The 17,787-nt window shown below is 33.0% G+C and overlaps 5 protein-coding genes across 7 annotated transcripts; 4 read left to right on the top strand and 1 right to left on the bottom strand.

Moving 5' to 3' along the window:
* Positions 1-3,980: 3,980 nt before the first annotated feature.
* Positions 3,981-5,796, top strand: LOC126922603 (transmembrane protein 45B-like). Its single transcript, XM_050735387.1, has 2 exons — positions 3,981-4,506; positions 4,647-5,796. Exon 2 carries the CDS (start codon positions 4,688-4,690, stop codon positions 5,447-5,449), a length of 762 nt encoding a protein of 253 aa, XP_050591344.1. The 5' UTR covers positions 3,981-4,506; positions 4,647-4,687; the 3' UTR covers positions 5,450-5,796.
* Positions 5,797-6,067: 271 nt separating this feature from the next.
* Positions 6,068-8,723, top strand: LOC126922546 (uncharacterized). Its single transcript, XM_050735238.1, has 6 exons — positions 6,068-6,408; positions 6,470-6,639; positions 6,716-6,964; positions 7,046-7,206; positions 7,283-7,372; positions 7,435-8,723. Exons 1-6 carry the CDS (start codon positions 6,284-6,286, stop codon positions 8,506-8,508), a joined length of 1,869 nt encoding a protein of 622 aa, XP_050591195.1. The 5' UTR covers positions 6,068-6,283; the 3' UTR covers positions 8,509-8,723.
* A 569-nt stretch (positions 8,724-9,292) lies between these two features.
* Positions 9,293-11,971, top strand: LOC126922570 (cysteine desulfurase, mitochondrial). 2 transcript variants are annotated; one of them, XM_050735293.1, is made up of 10 exons: positions 9,293-9,812; positions 9,900-9,967; positions 10,028-10,144; positions 10,228-10,365; positions 10,433-10,638; positions 10,707-10,828; positions 10,896-11,053; positions 11,134-11,405; positions 11,470-11,559; positions 11,780-11,971. In XM_050735293.1, the coding sequence occupies exons 1-10, from the start codon at positions 9,707-9,709 to the stop codon at positions 11,841-11,843; spliced, it is 1,341 nt and encodes a 446-aa protein (XP_050591250.1). In that variant the 5' UTR covers positions 9,293-9,706; the 3' UTR covers positions 11,844-11,971. The 2 variants fall into 2 exon arrangements, with proteins under 2 accessions (XP_050591250.1, XP_050591249.1); XM_050735292.1 differs by having other exon boundaries at positions 9,296-9,812; positions 9,888-9,967.
* On the bottom strand, positions 11,664-14,273 carry LOC126922617 (ras-related protein rab-6.2). Of its 2 annotated transcripts, XM_050735409.1 has the most exons (4): positions 14,166-14,273; positions 12,917-13,125; positions 12,487-12,731; positions 11,664-12,405 (listed from the first exon to the last, which is right to left on the bottom strand). In XM_050735409.1, the coding sequence occupies exons 2-4, from the start codon at positions 13,094-13,096 to the stop codon at positions 12,207-12,209; spliced, it is 624 nt and encodes a 207-aa protein (XP_050591366.1). In that variant the 5' UTR covers positions 13,097-13,125; positions 14,166-14,273; the 3' UTR covers positions 11,664-12,206. The 2 variants fall into 2 exon arrangements, with proteins under 2 accessions (XP_050591366.1, XP_050591365.1); XM_050735408.1 differs by lacking the exon at positions 14,166-14,273 and having other exon boundaries at positions 12,917-13,264.
* Positions 13,856-16,234, top strand: LOC126922621 (COP9 signalosome complex subunit 8). Its single transcript, XM_050735416.1, has 4 exons — positions 13,856-14,073; positions 14,188-14,258; positions 15,129-15,307; positions 15,528-16,234. The coding sequence occupies exons 1-4, from the start codon at positions 14,017-14,019 to the stop codon at positions 15,782-15,784; spliced, it is 564 nt and encodes a 187-aa protein (XP_050591373.1). The 5' UTR covers positions 13,856-14,016; the 3' UTR covers positions 15,785-16,234.
* Positions 16,235-17,787: the final 1,553 nt, after the last annotated feature.

Here is a 17,787-nt window from a genome sequence, read left to right as displayed (position 1 = left end):
AGTGGCTTCAAGTTGCTTGGGACGCGGTGGCAACGGGCTTAGCCGGAAGCAAACGGTGGGGTAGGGACTTCTGGGATGCGAAGCGACTAGCTTGGCAGTCCCTGAGCGTCAGCCTCCGCTCCAGAATACTCTTCTCAACTCCCGGCCCAACAGAGACCGGCGAAGGCGCATGTATGTTCTGGAAATAACGGGTGTACTCTCTGACGTATCTTGATTGCTCAAATTCCAAACGAATCTATCCGATTCAACCTTAAGACCATTTGGCGAGTCCGCATACTACTAGATACACTGTGTTCGTATTTTCCATCTGTATCAAACTATCGATTCTTCAACTTCTTTAACTATTTGCTCAATAATCCATCGAATCAGATAAAATTATGTATACGAGAATTCTTTTGCTGATATGCACATATATATATCGTATAGAGTTTGATGATACGATTTACATTGTCCATAATGTTAGAAAATATTTCAACCAGATCTCAGAATACTGTACTTTCCGATCGATCAATCGTACAGTTTTATGATTACATCTGGACGTACACCCGGTATATACGCGCATCGGACTCTCGCCGTTGCGTTGGAACACTTGAAGCCCCAACCAGTTACGGCAACAATAGGCTTTGTCTTCGCGCCGTCGGCGCTCGCAAATTGGTAGAAATCTTGATTAAAGGTGCAATTCCGCTGCTGCCTACGGACAAATATGAATTGCACCCCCAATGCCCCCACCCTCTCCCACCCCGCCCCCTTTTTACCGTTTCGACAAATGAAAATGGAAAAAACGTGTTGTGCTATACTTCTTACGGCGCGACAAGTCTGCGGTTTTCCACGGATCAAGATTGAACTACCACTTTCAAATCAAACACTGCCGCATGAAGGATATTGTCGTTGGTTAAGAGGAACGGTGATGATCTGTACCAAACGGTTTTCTTTCTGTACCGTCGATCCCTCATCTATTTCCTTGTTATCTCGTTTCACCTATATTAAGAAACATGTATTTATCGGGCCAGTGTGTTCGTCAACACACAACGATTCGGTTTCGTTCATGGTTCCACGAGATAATCCGATTGCGAGATTACACGGCGATTCGGATCGATAGAGCATGATCCCGGCAATAGGAAAGGGAGAAACAGCGAGACACGTATAGAAATGGAATAATAACGCGTTGTATATGACAGATGCGACAGGACCACTTGCGATAATCCGCCTTGGGCTTATCCTTTTGGAGTAAACCCTAAAATAGGTTATGTCGTATGCGCGACCCGTCCGAAATTACTCATTAACATTTATCCATTAACATCGATCCATCTATTAACCATCTATTATTGTTCGTGGTAGTCATATCTTTTTCAGAATTTATCGCTTAAGTAAATTAGTTCGGGCACGATATTTTTGTTTCTTCGTCGAAAGTCAAAAATCGAGGGATCTTAACTTTACTCAATTGGTATCCCCTGCACACGCATCAGTAGACCCTGAAGGCTCCGACGTGTTCATGCTCATCCTATGCAGAACACACAGCACAAAACTGAGTCAATTTACATAACGATAATTGAAACGTACATGAAAGGCTGTTCCAGAGTCACGGCAATACCATCTGCAAACGGGCTTTGAATTTCGAAAAGCGTATCGATATTCCCTGGAATCATGTATCGATCTGAAATGAAACTTACGAAACAAATTTGTTTGAAAAATCGTATCGCCTAACATTCCTCTGTATGTATTAAATGCATACGCAACGTAGGCTGTTGAGTACTGAGGAAATTTTTGTAAAATAAAAACTTGATGAAAATCAGTCGGCAGAAAGTTGGAATAGCTGCAGTTTTCATTTATTTAGAAGGTTATTTGTGCGTGTGAATATATTTTAAGAAAAATTCGTAGCAAAAAAGGAATGAAGTGGCGCGATCTAAATTAAATCCTAGCAGATATTACGATCATCGATTTATTTTTACCAATCGATGATACATGAGATCTTTATTTATTATATATAGTAAATTGAAAATATTGTCTACGTAAAAAGGTACCATATATCTAGAAAGAAATATCACTAATTATTCGAGTATCTCTCATTCAATAGATATAAAACAATATGGATGAAACGTAGAATAGACTTGTTATTCAACTTCTCCAAGAGAAATCCATTATTATTTTAATATCATTCTCGACTTTACCGATTTAGTACGGAAAAGGATCACAACACTACTAGTGGTTGGAATCAAAACTAAATTTTGCTATGAAATCACGCGATCGTAGCCAATTTCTTATATTATTTACCATATAATTAATAAGTTATAGTTGTATAGTTAATAGCTTATCTGCATAGTGATAGAATTAGTAATTATATATCAAATAATACTGATTGTCCGAGTCTCACCGGTAGGGGGTGCTATGAATGGAGGCCCACCGTATGCACGACCTGCTTACCCATTTTTTATGCAAAAGAGTCTAAAATTAATTCATATTCAGATTACTTTTCCTTTCAATCGCTGCGTAAGATCAACAAAGGAGTCTTGAAAAAAACTGACACGAGAAACTGAAAATCCTGATTAGAAATTCTAAAGATCTAAAACTTAAAAATTAAATAAGATCTTAATTTAATTACAATTATATGTGGGACCCTGCTTTATTAATTGTTTAAGTATATCAAAAATTTTTATTTTATAATTATATATTTTTATATTTTATATCTTCTAAATTTTACTTTAACATAAGAATACAGTTTTCAAACTTCCTACTTTTAATCAAATTTTTCTTCTTAATTAATAATTGTCAAGACAAACTATGGAGAATACAATTGCAGAGATACATTCTAGTGGCTTTTGAACTACTATTAGGTTCTTCATAGAGAATAAGAAGAAATTCAGGCTGTAAGAAATTTGTAACAAGACATGAAATATTATAATTGTTGTCAATCATATAGTTGATTGTTTCAGAAGGTTCAAGCGGTAAAGAATGAAACTTTATCAAATTTGAAGCTTTAGTAATGATAAAGATTGATATTCTAATAAACTGTAATAAGTATAAGAACAGGAACTTTAATATAAATATTAAAAAGACAAATAAGAACAAATAGAACAAAACAGATAGAATTGATGGCTTCAAAATGCGGATACCTGTGTTTAAAAAATAGATATGCATCTCATAATTTAATAAACAAATTGATTGATGAAAAAGGAACATAACAATAAAATCTTTTAACTTGATATTGTAGTATCGCGGAAATATTAGGTATACGATTTCTTTGATACTATTTATTATTTGTAATTTATTTTACAACAAATGAGTTATACAGATATTAATGAGACAGAAAACGATGGTTGTTTAATATGGAACTAATAGTAACAATCTTACTCTAACTTGGCTACTCACGCAACTCCGCAACGCTAACAACTCTACTCTCAACAACGCAATTCCACAACGCTAACTCTAACAACTCTACTCTTCGACTCCTCGATTAATTCTGACCTCTCGATCCACTCTCACTTCTCGATTAACCGCTCCTTGGATTCAAATCGTTCTCCTCCATTAGCGCTATTTTTCCCTTTCTCTAATCCCATCCTGTTAACGCTTCGCAAGAACTAAGTGACTTTGGTCACACAGGCTTTTTCTATGTAAACTAATAACCGAAGGACAGACGACCTTGCTTTGGTTAGTTTCTAACCAGGTTTTTTCCTCACGACACTACAATATAAAATAATGTTCTTGGAGAAACAGTAGTAATTACATCTGCACTATCGTTATACAATATGAGACGACACAGAATTGAATGTTGTATTGATATATAATATGTCAAAATCCATATGCATAATCTATTTTATTTATGAAAATACTTCATATTTCGAAAACATAAGTGACTAGTAAAATAGTGCAAAATGGACTTCTTTTTTAAACATGATGGCGCCATCTAACAGTAAGGAAATGTACTATTAGTTGGCATTGACCCAAGGACAGTAATTAGTACCGTTAGATGGCACAACTATGTCCAACAAAGCCATTTGCGTCGTGGTTTACAATAATTACATATACTTAATTAACTACATACTTATGTAGGAAATCGGACTGAATACTATACAAAGAAGATTTCTGGGAGTTAAAGCTTTAATGCAATTTCTGGATAATTAAACAATTCTCATTATATACCAAGAAATTTGATTTTTTCATTTTGTTCCCAAAAGAGTAGTTCCATCGATTCATCGCTAGGTGGTCATAGTTCCAGAGTCCATGTCTCGATTTTTTACTTAAACTTTTTATTTGAAAAAAAAAGTTAATTAGGAGCATTAATGTGTGAATTTTTATGTTGTATATTCAGAAATTATCCCCTTAGCTTTCTTCCAACGTTCCTTTAAACCTATGAAATGCATGTATACAGATTTGTAAATTCAGTTCAATAGATCGAGGCGTCGTTCGAATAATATAATTTTTCACGAACTACGTTCGAAAATTACATTCATTCTAAAAAACATCCAGGGTATAAATTTTATATGTGATTGCATAGGGATATTATATACAGTGAGTAATTAGCAATAAGTGTCTATTTTAAATATATTTTTATTGTCTTCTTTCTCCGATTCTTTACTTAGATCAAGAAGCATATTTTTTATGAACAATTTACTTTTTCGGCACTTCTACAGATTTCATATATTTTGCAGATTACTATCAAGAAACAGGAAGTCAATTTTACGTATACTCCATGGATAGCTATTTACCTTGTATTCTCACTGGATTTATATTTTATACCTTTGGCCTAAAGTGGTGTTACGAATATGCTAAGTATTGGGTATCTCTAAGACCTAGAGATGATCCACATACGACAAAGGGATTAAGACTTATAGAAAAATGTGAAAGACTTATACATAGGCATCCTATAGAAGGAAGTTTAAAACTAATAGCGACTGCTGTAGGATTAGCTGGTACGATAACTGGTGGTCTGCAACAAGTTGGAACTGTTTCACCAAAAGTTGTACTTGCTACAATCTATTTATTTTTTGCATTCTCTGGTCTGGTTGATGTTTTAAATTTTTATTTTCCTCATAATGTGAGTGAAGGATTTGTTAAATTGGCCCTTGCTCAAAGTTTCTTCATAGAAGGATTTCTTTTCTTATGGGGGAGTGTTGGAAGCAATGAATTAGTTGATAAAATTTTAGCACTAATAGTATGGACAACATCTTTGTCTATTTCTTTAGAACTTGTATGGCCCGAATTAAAACTTCTAAGAGGTTGTACAACATTACTCCATGGTGGATGGATAGCACATGTAGTTCGTGTGTATCATACAGTACCAATGTTACCAGAAGGTATTGCTCTGGTATTTTCTTGGCATGTAGCTGCTGCTTCAGCTGTGACATTATGTGTAGTAGCAGCAACAAGAAGTTGTGCTCCTAAACTTATGATAGAAGAACCACCAGAGATACCTATTTATGATTATTGTCAAGAACCAGACCAGAGAATGTAGATCCCACATGTGAATGGATACAACTTTGTGTCAATTTAAAAATTGTTATAGTATGCATAAAAGTAATATTTTTAGAGTAGTATACTGTTAGTACTGTAGTGCCAAAAAATCAAACAATGTAAACTAATCACAATTTTTACATACAGTATTAGTATTTTTTTACTTAATATTTATAACTTAATTTTGTAATACAACGAACGACTCTATTTTTAACTACATTTATACGAATGCGATGACATAAACAATTTTGTAATAACTTCAAATTGTAGGTAAAATACTCATTAAGAACTAAGAGGTGCCTTATTATTGTTCACTTATTTATTACTATGAAATTATGTAATTTTTTATCTTTTGTAATATGTTTTCTACCCTCCATAAATCTACTACATGCTACGTGCAAAAATTACGTAAGTATATATTGTAAATAAATCATTTTATTAAACTTAATACGAAAATACTTAATACATAATTTATTCAACATTTAATTGTAGTATCCATATATAAATTATAGTAAACTGTAGTTTCCAAATCTTGAAATTCGTTTTAATACCAACCTTGGCACATGTATATCTCTATTAATTGTTTAGGGTGTTTTTTATAACTAGCAAAGAGTAACTAGTGTTATTCTTTTATCAATATTCAATAATAACAATAAATGCTTCAATTGGTTAGGTTTTTAACCATAATATGATTACAATAATGCACTGTTTAAAAATTTTTTTATTATTTGACTAATTTTTATCTACTATAAACTTACAATGTAGTGCAGTTTATAGTCAATAATCATGGCCTGAAGTTATTACAATTTACTTTCTAAGAAATCAAGAGGAAGAAATGGAAACAACAACAATTACAGAACCTATGGAGGAAAGTCCTGAAAAGGTTCAAACAAATCCTCTAATACAAGTAGTAAGAGTACCAGTAAAACATGCTAACCTTGGGATAAGAAGCCATGCCATGTAAGAGAATGATAGAAGACAAGAAAATTTCTTACATTGCTAATAATTACTTATGTTTCAGGGATATGAGTACAATGGTAGAGCTTACATCTTTTAGCACACTTGGCAAAATACAACCTTTCTTAGTTACTATAACAACTACTGCAGCTTTGTTAGTAGATTTGCATTGTCATTTAACAGATAAAGAAGTTTGTGGCTACTTAGGTGGCCATTGGGATATTAATTCACACAGTAAATATTTCTGTAATGTTTAATATAATTTAAATACACATTTTGTTGCTAAAACTTACTTTTTCTAATATAATAGATCTATCTATAACAACTGCCTTTCCATGCCGGTATTCTGGTAAAGATAAATCAGCTGCAGCTGCAGTTGAAGCTGAAATTGCAAGGGCAATGGAATGGAAACGTGTGACTTTAGTTGGATGGTATCATTCTCATCCTAGATCTCATGCTTCTCCTTCCTTGAGGGATGTTGATTCTCAATTAGATTATCAAATAAAAATGAAAGGACCTAGTGATAACGGTTACACACCATGCGTAGGTTTAATATGCTGTATGTTTTCTTTGACAAAATATTATTTATTGTTTAAAATCTTGTGATTAAGTCCAATGAATTCAAAATGATGGATTTCAGCTCCTTATAATACAGATGGCAGTTGCTATGAGTCAAATTTTAATGTTTTCTGGTCTTTACCACCTCCAGAAAATCGGCCTCATGAATATCCAAGACCAATGCTTTTGAGTTATACATTATCTCAAGAACACTTTCTTTCTCAAGATACATTAGAAGAAATTGTAAACATTTACATAGTTCTATTCAATTAATAATTCAGCCAAGACAATTAATACATCTTTATGTCTATTATTTCAGAGAAGATGCATAGAATATTATAGAAGTGAAGGAGGTATTGATTTCACTACCAACTTTAACAATAATACGACTTATCTTGAACGTTTAAGAGTAAGTATATAAAGATACGATTGAAATATGAGTACAATAATAAAATACATAGATATCTGAAGTGTTCTTTAGCGTCCAAGTTACCCGGTCGTAATAGATCGAACGGTTCGTATTGGGATGTAATTAGAGAAATGATTTGTCCTGGTTCCGAAGATGGGACGTCACCGGAATTTCTGGCTATGAAATTCCCTCTGGTACCAGTATCAGAATCACTTGTTCCCTCAGTTCCACCAGGGGTTGGTCTTGCACCTAATAATGCAGCTGTCTTCCTTACACCTGTGAACTTCAAGCCTGATGGTTCAATAATTACTCCTACATCAAAACCTTTTGTAATGCAACCCTCTACTTCTAGAGATAATATTAAAAAGGATATTATAACTACAGACACCACATCCATCACGCAAATAAAGGATGGAAACTCTACATCTAAGCAACATATATCACCATCAGAAGTGATGCCCAGCTTTCAATCTGGGGAGCTGACAGTTTCTGTAAAAAATACTAAATGCGATTACGATTTTGCGCCAACTGATTTTTCGAAAGTATCTAATCCTCTCGGAACAGATATTAGTATCAATAAAACGCGGTCATCCACAACACCCGATTTTCCTTTAGCCGATATAACACAGCAAATTTCCAAATTCTCAGACCTATCAAAATTAGCTAATTTTTCTACAGCGGATTTGGCAAAGCTTTCTGGTTTTCCTATACCAGATTTTGCGAGAACGTCATCGCCATCACCATCTGCATATATGCGTAATATTGCAAATTTGTTTGGCCCAATTGGTAAAATCTCTCCTGCGAGAGATATTGAATCGAACGAACGGAAATCAAATGATTTTGCTATGGTTGATCCTATCCAGTCGCCATTCAAAGCAACTATTGGATCTTCAGAATCTTGTAGAAATTTTTCTGCAACTCCGGAGGACTACACAACTGACAGGAAAAAGATGGAAATACAAAACGATAACGCAAAACTCAATCGATCAAATGAATATCAAGGAACTGAAGATCTATCAATTTCTAAATCTGAATTTGGTGGGATGTTGGATATGACCACGATACATAAAAAGCAACAACAACCACAGGGTGGTGACATTGGTGATTCATTAAATTTATCGAAAGATCGTCAGTAATTTTCCAACATGAATGATTACCGATTAATCAGTATTTTACAATTATGATTATTTCAATACATTTATATTACATTGCTGCCTGTATTTTGTACTCTTACTTTTACTTGTCAGACATTTTTACATACAAATTAAATTATATTTTGTAACTCTAGAAATACTCAAATCAATACGATTAGTTTGTATATTTATTGTATTTAATAAACCGTTTTTTATAATTTTTTTAAATTCATTTAGATACTTATATCTAACTCCACTTTCGTAAGGAAAGTGGCATTTTACATATACAATGTTAATATATTTCCAAATTATTATATATATATGCAGTGCGGAATCACGATCCTGGTCGTGATCTAACTTTATTTACGACTGTGATCGTAACTTTTTTATTTTGAATGAATTTGTTCACCGTGATCGTAATCCTTGATCTTGATTGAATTATTTCTTATAAAATACTTTAATGTAGCTTACACAAAAATATCTGTATGTAATGTTAATTTAAACGTTATATTTAAATGTTACGTCACGTTATCGTAAATTTACTTTATTTAATATTAAAAATGAAGAATAATTTAATTTTCTTTTCTTTACAGATACATCAGTATTATAAAGAGTAAAATATTAATTTTTCTTTTCGATTGTAAAATCGTAATATTCATTTGATATTGTTAATATAAAAAATAATATAAAAGATATTAATATACAAGTTATGTGATACGTGCAAAGAATAATTATGCTCTCCACCAATGAGAAACGATCACAAAAAATTATAAATCACTGTGAAAAATCATTCTGATTGGGAATGAACATAATCGATTCACTTGTGATTTATAAGTAACAGTTCACACCATTTCTAAATATGCAGAGAGGAAACCTCTCTAGTATATGTATACATACCGAGAACAATGTTACACCATTTTATGCATTAGTTGCGTAGCGTAGGTGTTCGTACACATAAGTCAGTAACTAATAAATTACAGATTTGTCAGAAAAAGTTATTAAGTACATTGTATTTGCAATTAACAGTTACAATTTATATATGTATGTACATTTACAAAAATACTCTAAATGTAACTAGATCGATTAGATGTAATTTGGAAGCAAAACTATTCAGTAATACAGTTAGGTTATCTGTGATTAGAACATGTGTTATGAAAATAAAAGATAGTTGACATAAACTTGTGTTTTTATAAGAATTAATATGTTCCGGCCGGCAAGGAGCTTGTTATACTCTTTAAGTCGTATCAAAGAATGCCGCGCAGTGCATGTTAATAGTCAAAATTTATCAGAAATTACAGAATATGAATGTAAGGAAAATTGAATTTTGTGCTATTTTAATATTTCGTTAATTCTTGTATGTGAATATTATGATTGAATTGTAGCTGTTATCTCAGATGAGTACAAAAGAGGACCTTCAGAAGGCAGGGCACTTTATCTAGATGCTCAAGCAACTACACCATTGGTAAATATGATGTGATGAATTACAATATAATTCTTGATATTTGAATCAATTACTAACTAGGATCCACGAGTATTGGATAAGATGATGCCTTTTCTTACGGCATATTATGGAAATCCACATTCCAGAACTCACATGTATGGATGGGAAACAGAAACTGCTGTTGAACTTGCTCGTAAAGTTAATATCATATATAACACAATGGTTTTTTTTAAAGAGCTATAATGTGACAAAATACTAATCAAATATTTCATTCCAAACAGCAAATAGCAAACTTAATAAATGCAGATAACAAAGAAATTATATTTACATCTGGTGCCACAGAATGTAATAATATAGCTGTTAAAGGTGTTGCAAGGTTCTACAAAGAAAGAAAGAATCATATTGTGACAACTCAGATAGTATGTTAATTATATTGAATTATTAATTATTGTGCATTTATCATTATATATAACTTTGTCAATGTAGGAACACAAATGTGTATTAGATTCCTGTAGAGCTTTGCAAGCAGACGGATTTGAAGTAACTTATATTCCAGTAAATGCAAATGGTCTTATTGATCTTAATCAATTAGAAGATGCAATAAGGCCAACTACTTCTTTAGTTTCTATTATGATGGTAAATAATGAAATTGGTGTGCGACAACCAATTGAAGAAATTGGTGCTATTTGTAGGTAAGAAAAGATATTATTAACTAATACCAAAAAAAATTTTGAATTCAATGATGCTATCGATTTTGCAGAAAGAAGAAAGTGTTCTTTCACACAGATGCAGCCCAAGCAATTGGCAAAATTCCAATTGATGTTAATGCTATGAATATTGATTTGATGTCTATTAGTGGTCACAAAATATATGGTCCCAAAGGTACATCAAGATAAACTTTTATTATATATCTTGTATTGAATATAATTATTGTGAATGGAATTTTAAGGAGTTGGAGCATTATATGTGAGGAGGAGACCAAGGGTACGTGTAGAAGCAATCCAAAGTGGTGGTGGACAAGAAAGAGGTATGAGAAGTGGTACTGTTCCAGCACCTTTAGCAGTAGGCCTAGGGGCAGCTTGTGATTTGGCACAAACAGAAATGGAGGTAATTTCAATTATAAACTATATATCTGTATACATGTATATATATACTAATATTTAACTAAATTTATTCTTTTTTACTAGTACGATCACAAATATATCACAATGCTTTCAAACCGGTTGATTGATAGAATAATGTCAAATTTACCACATGTTATACATAATGGAGATCCAGTAGCTTGGTATCCTGGATGTGTAAATTTGTCTTTTGCATATGTAGAAGGAGAATCTCTATTAATGGCTCTAAAAAATGTTGCTTTGAGCAGTGGTTCTGCTTGCACTAGCGCAAGTTTGGAACCTAGTTATGTTTTAAGAGCAATTGGAACATCAGAAGATCTAGCACATTCTAGTATCAGGTAAATTAATATGTTTATGATATCGTAATGCCATAATTATCCTAATATTTATTTATCTATATAGATTCGGTATTGGTCGCTTTACAACTATCGAAGAAATTGATTTTACTGCAGAAAATACGATTCGACACGTTAAAAGACTTCGAGAAATGAGGTACATCTTATTTAATTATAATATATTTATTTAATATAAAAGCACGGATGGATTACTTTATTGATATAACTTTGGCGGCGAATACGAAAAGCGGGATGCCATAATAGAATGGAGGGAATAAATTTATTACTGGACGTTTCTCATAATTAAGAACATATAGCCTTAAATATTAATTGTTATATATACTTAATAATACATATTTGAATTACTTATTTTGTAGTCCATTATGGGAGATGGTCGAAGAAGGAATTGATTTGAAAACTATTAAATGGACTCAGCATTAGTGATACTTCGTTACACAGCTTCAACTATGTGGATTTAATGTACAATGTTGACTGTGAGTCATATACATAGATTAAGTCTAATTAAGTAAAATATCTTTCAATATCTAATAAATGTTTATTTAAAATTCTTTGCTTTCATGACTTCTTTAAAATTTAACTTCGATTGTATATAAATTCTTCTAATACTTCCCTTACTCCTCCCATTTTTTATTTTAGGATGCTTTCCCTTATAGAAAAGCTTGGCATTGTCATTATTTGATATAAAAAAGTAATTTTACTCTTCACACTTTATTACCATGTATTGAGTTATCCTAGTTATAAAAAATGTTGCTTCAGGATCATACACTTGCTAATATTTATTATTTAGCACAAACATGATGGATCAGCAGCTTCATCAATATACGAAATTTTAAATCTGTCTTTGTCCATTTCATGCAGTTCCATGCGTGATCTGTTAGCTTCCACTAGATGCTGTGCTATATCTTCAAACATTTCATGTATGCCTTCTCCAGTCTTACATGATGTCTTATATATACCAGAAATTAAATTGTGACATTGTTCGCTGTAACAAATAATACATTGTTTTCTTCAAATATGTATATGTATGTACATTGCATAACACTTAGGTTGTCATTAAACTCACCAAAATTGTTCCATTTCTGCATCTGTAACTTGTGGAGCTGTGCTTTCTAAATCACTTTTATTCCCACACAGAAATATTTTTGCATTTTCAGCATATGTGACAATATCAAGCAAATGTTGAGATAAAAGATGGAAAGATGTTGAATTATCTAATGCAAAAACTAGTATAGCAGCTTCTGCAAATTTATAATAGCTTGATGTTACTGATGCAACTCTTTCCATTCCACCTGTATCCCATAATTGCAACTGGAATATAAAATAGAATTAAATGTATAATATAAATGTGAATAGCAGTATATCATATATGTAAAATAAATTTTCTAGGTACGTATATGATTTATTTATAAAAATATATATACGAGGAAAAGTGAAATTGTTCAGAATATATATAGATATACATATATATATATATATATATATAAACATGTTACTCGTATTCGTCTGTCTTCAACAACATATTCTTTATCGATATTATCGAGACCCAATGTCGACTTGCGATCGCTGCTCGTTACAAAAGTATTGTTCGCAAAACGTCTAAATATAGAAGTCTTTCCAACACCGTATTCCCCGCACAGAATAACCTTCTGTTCGGTTACTTTAACAGTAGCCATTTTAGGCTTATGTCACTTCGCCGGTCGTACTGAAATACAAAAACTGCAGCATCAGTAATAACAAATTATTATGTTTGGTATTTATAACATTTTATGCAATGGTCATTTGGCTGTATACAGTATACAGCCACTAACACGAGCACAATGACAGTCGTGACTATAGAAATATTATACCCGTAACGGACCATAAGATACAGCTACATAAGTATCATAAAATACCTATTCACATCGATACGGTGTAAAACAAATTCCGAATAGTTCGTAGTTTTGTAATAAAACTCAACAATGTACTTCTAATGTAGTTTAAATTAAATATGAATTTAAGTAAAATTTAAAAATTCATCTCATTAAATGCTTTCTAATCTTGCAGCAACAGATAATATTATTTGAAATTTGTACAAGTGCTATGCAAACAATATTGTAACATATAATCGTAATTACTAATGAAAGACATGATTTACTTTTATGATGACGTTTTACATCGATATTTTTATTTCATAACAATGCAATTATTCGAGAATTTTTAATGATAAGTTCTATTGGTAGTTTTTAGACAAGATTCGAAACTAGTTATACATACTATTTAAATACGTTTTATAGCTTTAAACTTCATTACATAGTTCTAAAATTAAAATGATCTATATAAATTGAATTATCTAAATAGATGATATAAAAAATGTATTTGGGTTTAAATAGAAATTAATTTTAAATTAGAAGTTACATAATATAATTTGAAAAGTTGACTTGTCGAGTACTGCCATCTATATTGGAGTAATACAGGAATTGCCAATATAACCTGTATTTAGTCTTCGGATGTTTAGATTTCTTGTTTGACGTTGATTATTTCAATGTTGCCGCGTACTTTTAATGCAATTGTTTCAGTATCGTTTTTTTCTCTGTGGAAATAACGAAATTTCATCATGGTGCTAAGTGAAGTGGATAAATTTCTCCAGGAATTAGAGAAAGCTGAATTGGAGGTAAATATATTTCTTGAGCAGCGTTCAAACATAGGTTATGCCGACTACTGCTCCGTTTTTCAGAAATATTAGTAAATTCTTTATATACTTACTTATTGCATATCATTTTCGCAGGCGCCTGGTGGAGTTGCATCACCACAAACTTATGCTCAATTATTAGCCGTATATCTTTATCAAAATGATCTGTGAGTACTACATGACTTTTGTTACTTTGCTTCTTTTATTTTTTAAATATCGCTCAAAAATAAGATAATTTATTTTATCTAAGAATATTATATATCTCATGATACAAATTGCAACATGTTGTACTTATACGTTTGTGTAATAAAATTATTGTTTGTATATATCGTGCTGACGCCATCTGCAAATTCGTATTCATGCTTGCGAAATACAAACTTTTTTTAAATATATGATTTCCTTGAACGATAATTAAAATAAAAATTTGTTACTTATTTATTTGTGTATAGGTATATATATTTGCATTTCCTTGTAGATATATGATTAATGACATACGTTTATATGTATTGCTAATTTTTGGTTTGTTGAACACATTACTTAACCTACAATTATGTTCCAATTTTTTTATATATTGCGCTTATATTTTATTAGAAAACATCTCGTGTAAATGAATAATCGGTTTTATGATTTATGAGTTTGTTGATCGCATGACGCATTTTTTTATCATGCATAAAAAATCATGGAAGAATAATTACATATTTATTATTGTAGCTTACTAATTTATGACACAATATTTATCCCATTTTATTATATGTATGTTGTTTGTTAACCGTATACATAACTTTATGAATGAACCTATTTTTTGCAATAAATAATTCTTTAGAGTATAATGTTTTTATGTTTCAATGGTTCATAATATTTATCCTTTAGAGGAATATCGTCATATTTCTTTACTTTAGAGTTTGTAACAAACACTTCGCTTCTTACTCGGCTTTTTATTATTAACAATACTTCAACGCCACAAATTCGTTCCTTATAAGACCTGCACGAGTGAGATTTCGATCTGTCTTTATTTGATCGAAAAATCACCGTCGCAGATGCAACGCCAAATACTTATGGAAGCGGATACCAGCGGACTTGAAAAGCGGAAACGGAGAACTTGGCCAGATATGGGTGGTAGGACAACGTATGTGGCAGAGAGATTGGCCTGCAGTACACGTGGCCCTTAATGCAGAGTGGAGTGAGGATGTTTCTGACATTATGGCTGCTTTAAAAGGTATATGTCGTAGAATAAACGAGAAAAAATAACCAAATAACCATTCCAATCAATTGAAGTTTTTTTTCTCCATGTATCTATTTGAGAATGATTATTTTCTCAAAGAAAATTTTTTCTAGTTTTTATTTAATTTTTTCAAAGAATCTTAATGTATCAAATCTTACAGAAAAAAATGTCTCGACGCTTGAATCGAGATATCAATTCTAGATCGGTTTTTCAGATAATGTTCGAGAAAGAGCAATTATCTTAATATCCAAGGCTTATTCGTCATTGGGTTTAACCGTGTTCGCATCAATGACGGGCTTAACGTTGGAAGAAGCGCGTCGGGTTGCCATCGAAAGAGGTTGGACCGTAGATGGGACGATGGTGCAGCCTTGCAAGATTCAAAAAGAGGAGAGTAACCTCGCCCATGAGGTGTGTCTGACCGAGGATCAGCTGTACAAACTCACTCAATTCGTGTCTTTCTTGGAGAACTAGACGGGCAGCGAGTTATCAATGACGATGCTCACGCAACATGAAGACACGAACATCGACAGTACTTTAAACTTAGTTTTACCTCGTAATCGTATTATATAAAGGAGGAAGTGCTTCAAAGGAGGCACCTGTGTCCTTTCCCTAAGTATATACCTCGGTCTACCTACGCGTTCTATTCAGTCGGAAGACTCATTCGATGAAGCTCGCTGTAAGCATGGAGTCAACAACTCGATTAATCAATAACTGGCTGCTGTGTGCGAGGAAACTGGCATTTTCTAGAAGAAGCACTTTTTACAGAAGAGAAGATTCACGGACCGCATCACGGGTTTTAGCTTAATATATATACATACGTTCTAATCAACCAGTGTTCATTTAGAATTAAAACATCTGGAACGAATTATTCTGTTGTATAAAATAATAATCACAGATGTGATCAATTATGTTCTGATATAACGTCCGATGTGTAAAATGTCGCTTGCCTCTGCCATTCAATGATTTTCATTAACCATTTCGCTCCTTTCAGGTTCATTCTTCCCTACAAGATTTATTTATTCTTTAAGTAATAATATTTTTATTTCCTCATTTTTCTCTAATAAGTTAATTTCTTTATTAGTATCTTCAGAAGAGGACTGGACTATCTACTGATTTTTTAAATGCAAGTTGAATTACGTAACTAATACAAGATCTTAGAGCAATAAAGTCATGTTAGCTAGGGGAAAGGGTGATCTCGAAACGAGTGGCTTCGATCGCGCGTGAAAGCAAGCGGGTGTATCGTGCTCGGTGAGGTCGGTTGAAAAATCCGCGCGAGGAGATTCTGCCGCGGGCATTGCGTCACGCAAATCGAATCCTTACGGGTCGCGGACAGATAGGTATGCCCGGTTGGCTCGTAGCTCGTGGCCCCCGAGTAATTCTCTATGAAATCGATTCTGACCGTCCCGTATTGTAAACGCTGAATATGCACAATCGTATGGCGATTGCGTAACTTCAGATATTCTCAAAGAAATCGTTTCCACTAGTCAGCAGGTAGTCGGAGTGTGCACCCACCGTCATTGGTATCGGTTGTTCTTTTTTGGCTCCGCTATACTCTAGAAAGTTGTTGCACCGGTATCACCAATCCTACACGATACGCGAGTTTCATATTTTACATGGTATACGGCTGTTGCGCGTAAATTTCCGTAGAAATCGGCACGATACTCGAAAGCGTGTTATCTAGTTGTTTTTATTTAATCCCTTTTCTTTCCTCTGTATACAATCGATCTGTGTTTTCAAAAGCGTTGTACAGCAAGTAGCATCAGATTCACCGTGAAGTACTCTTTTTTTTGTCGAAATGTTTTTGATACATTATCGACGGGTAAATACATGTTTAAAAAATTCATTATTGCTGAATCGTGGGAAGAAACGAAAAGAAAAACCTCCAACGTATCTGAAAGGCGTTCCCACGCGTTCGTACACATCAAAGCCTATCCTAGCTGTTGTTTATACTCACGAACGTGTACGATCGGTATAATAATCGGTATTGAAAAAAGCGTTCGGTCAGCGGGGGGTTGCAAAATGGTTAGAATGTAGTTTAGGACGAGGATGACGATGCCGACTCTATGCTACGTATAAGAGATTTGTTGCCACGGCATATTCTGTTCACTGTGCCTTTGAATAATGCAGATTCATCGTCGTTCGAACGAGCGATGATTGCATCGCGATATAGCGCCGTTTCTTCTTTGTTTTTTATCCTCCCTTTTTCACTACCTCATCGTTGCTTCGATAGACAACGTGTGACTATCCGTCGAGGGTGAAGCAGTCTTTCGAATATCACTTTGAAGTTAGAAGAAACTTGTGAATAAATAGCATTACTTTAACAAGTTAGGATAAACAATATAGATATTGGAAGAAATGATAAACGGTAACGATAAACTTAAACGGTGCAAAGGAAGCATTCATATTAAAACGTGCAAATAACCAAGTCGTCCAGTTTTTTCTCGCCTTCTTATCGAATTAACTTTAGTCTCTTT

This window comes from Bombus affinis, chromosome 12 (assembly GCF_024516045.1).
Source record: "Bombus affinis isolate iyBomAffi1 chromosome 12, iyBomAffi1.2, whole genome shotgun sequence".
NCBI lineage: Eukaryota > Metazoa > Arthropoda > Insecta > Hymenoptera > Apidae > Bombus > Bombus affinis.
This window is presented reverse-complemented; position numbering and strand designations above follow the sequence as displayed.

Excerpts from the sequence above, each read along its gene's own strand:
- LOC126922546 (XM_050735238.1), top strand. The coding sequence starts at position 6,284 with ATGGAAACAACAACAATTACAGAACCTATGGAGGAAAGTCCTGAAAAG. Across the intron at positions 6,640-6,715 it reads TTGGGATATTAATTCACACA|ATCTATCTATAACAACTGCC; the intron begins GTAAATATTTCT and ends CTAATATAATAG. Across the intron at positions 6,965-7,045 it reads ATGCGTAGGTTTAATATGCT|CTCCTTATAATACAGATGGC; the intron begins GTATGTTTTCTT and ends GATGGATTTCAG.
- LOC126922603 (XM_050735387.1), top strand. The coding sequence starts at position 4,688 with ATGGATAGCTATTTACCTTGTATTCTCACTGGATTTATATTTTATACC.
- LOC126922617 (XM_050735409.1), bottom strand. The coding sequence starts at position 13,096 with ATGGCTACTGTTAAAGTAACCGAACAGAAGGTTATTCTGTGCGGGGAA. Across the intron at positions 12,732-12,916 it reads TTGAAGACAGACGAATACGA|TTGCAATTATGGGATACAGG; the intron begins GTAACATGTTTA and ends TTTATATTCCAG. Across the intron at positions 12,406-12,486 it reads GCAGAAATGGAACAATTTTG|CGAACAATGTCACAATTTAA; the intron begins GTGAGTTTAATG and ends TATTTGTTACAG.
- LOC126922621 (XM_050735416.1), top strand. The coding sequence starts at position 14,017 with ATGGTGCTAAGTGAAGTGGATAAATTTCTCCAGGAATTAGAGAAAGCT. Across the intron at positions 14,074-14,187 it reads TAGAGAAAGCTGAATTGGAG|GCGCCTGGTGGAGTTGCATC; the intron begins GTAAATATATTT and ends TCATTTTCGCAG. Across the intron at positions 15,308-15,527 it reads CATTATGGCTGCTTTAAAAG|ATAATGTTCGAGAAAGAGCA; the intron begins GTATATGTCGTA and ends TCGGTTTTTCAG.
- LOC126922570 (XM_050735292.1), top strand. The coding sequence starts at position 9,707 with ATGTTCCGGCCGGCAAGGAGCTTGTTATACTCTTTAAGTCGTATCAAA. Across the intron at positions 9,813-9,887 it reads AGAAATTACAGAATATGAAT|CTGTTATCTCAGATGAGTAC; the intron begins GTAAGGAAAATT and ends ATTGAATTGTAG. Across the intron at positions 10,366-10,432 it reads ATATTGTGACAACTCAGATA|GAACACAAATGTGTATTAGA; the intron begins GTATGTTAATTA and ends TTGTCAATGTAG.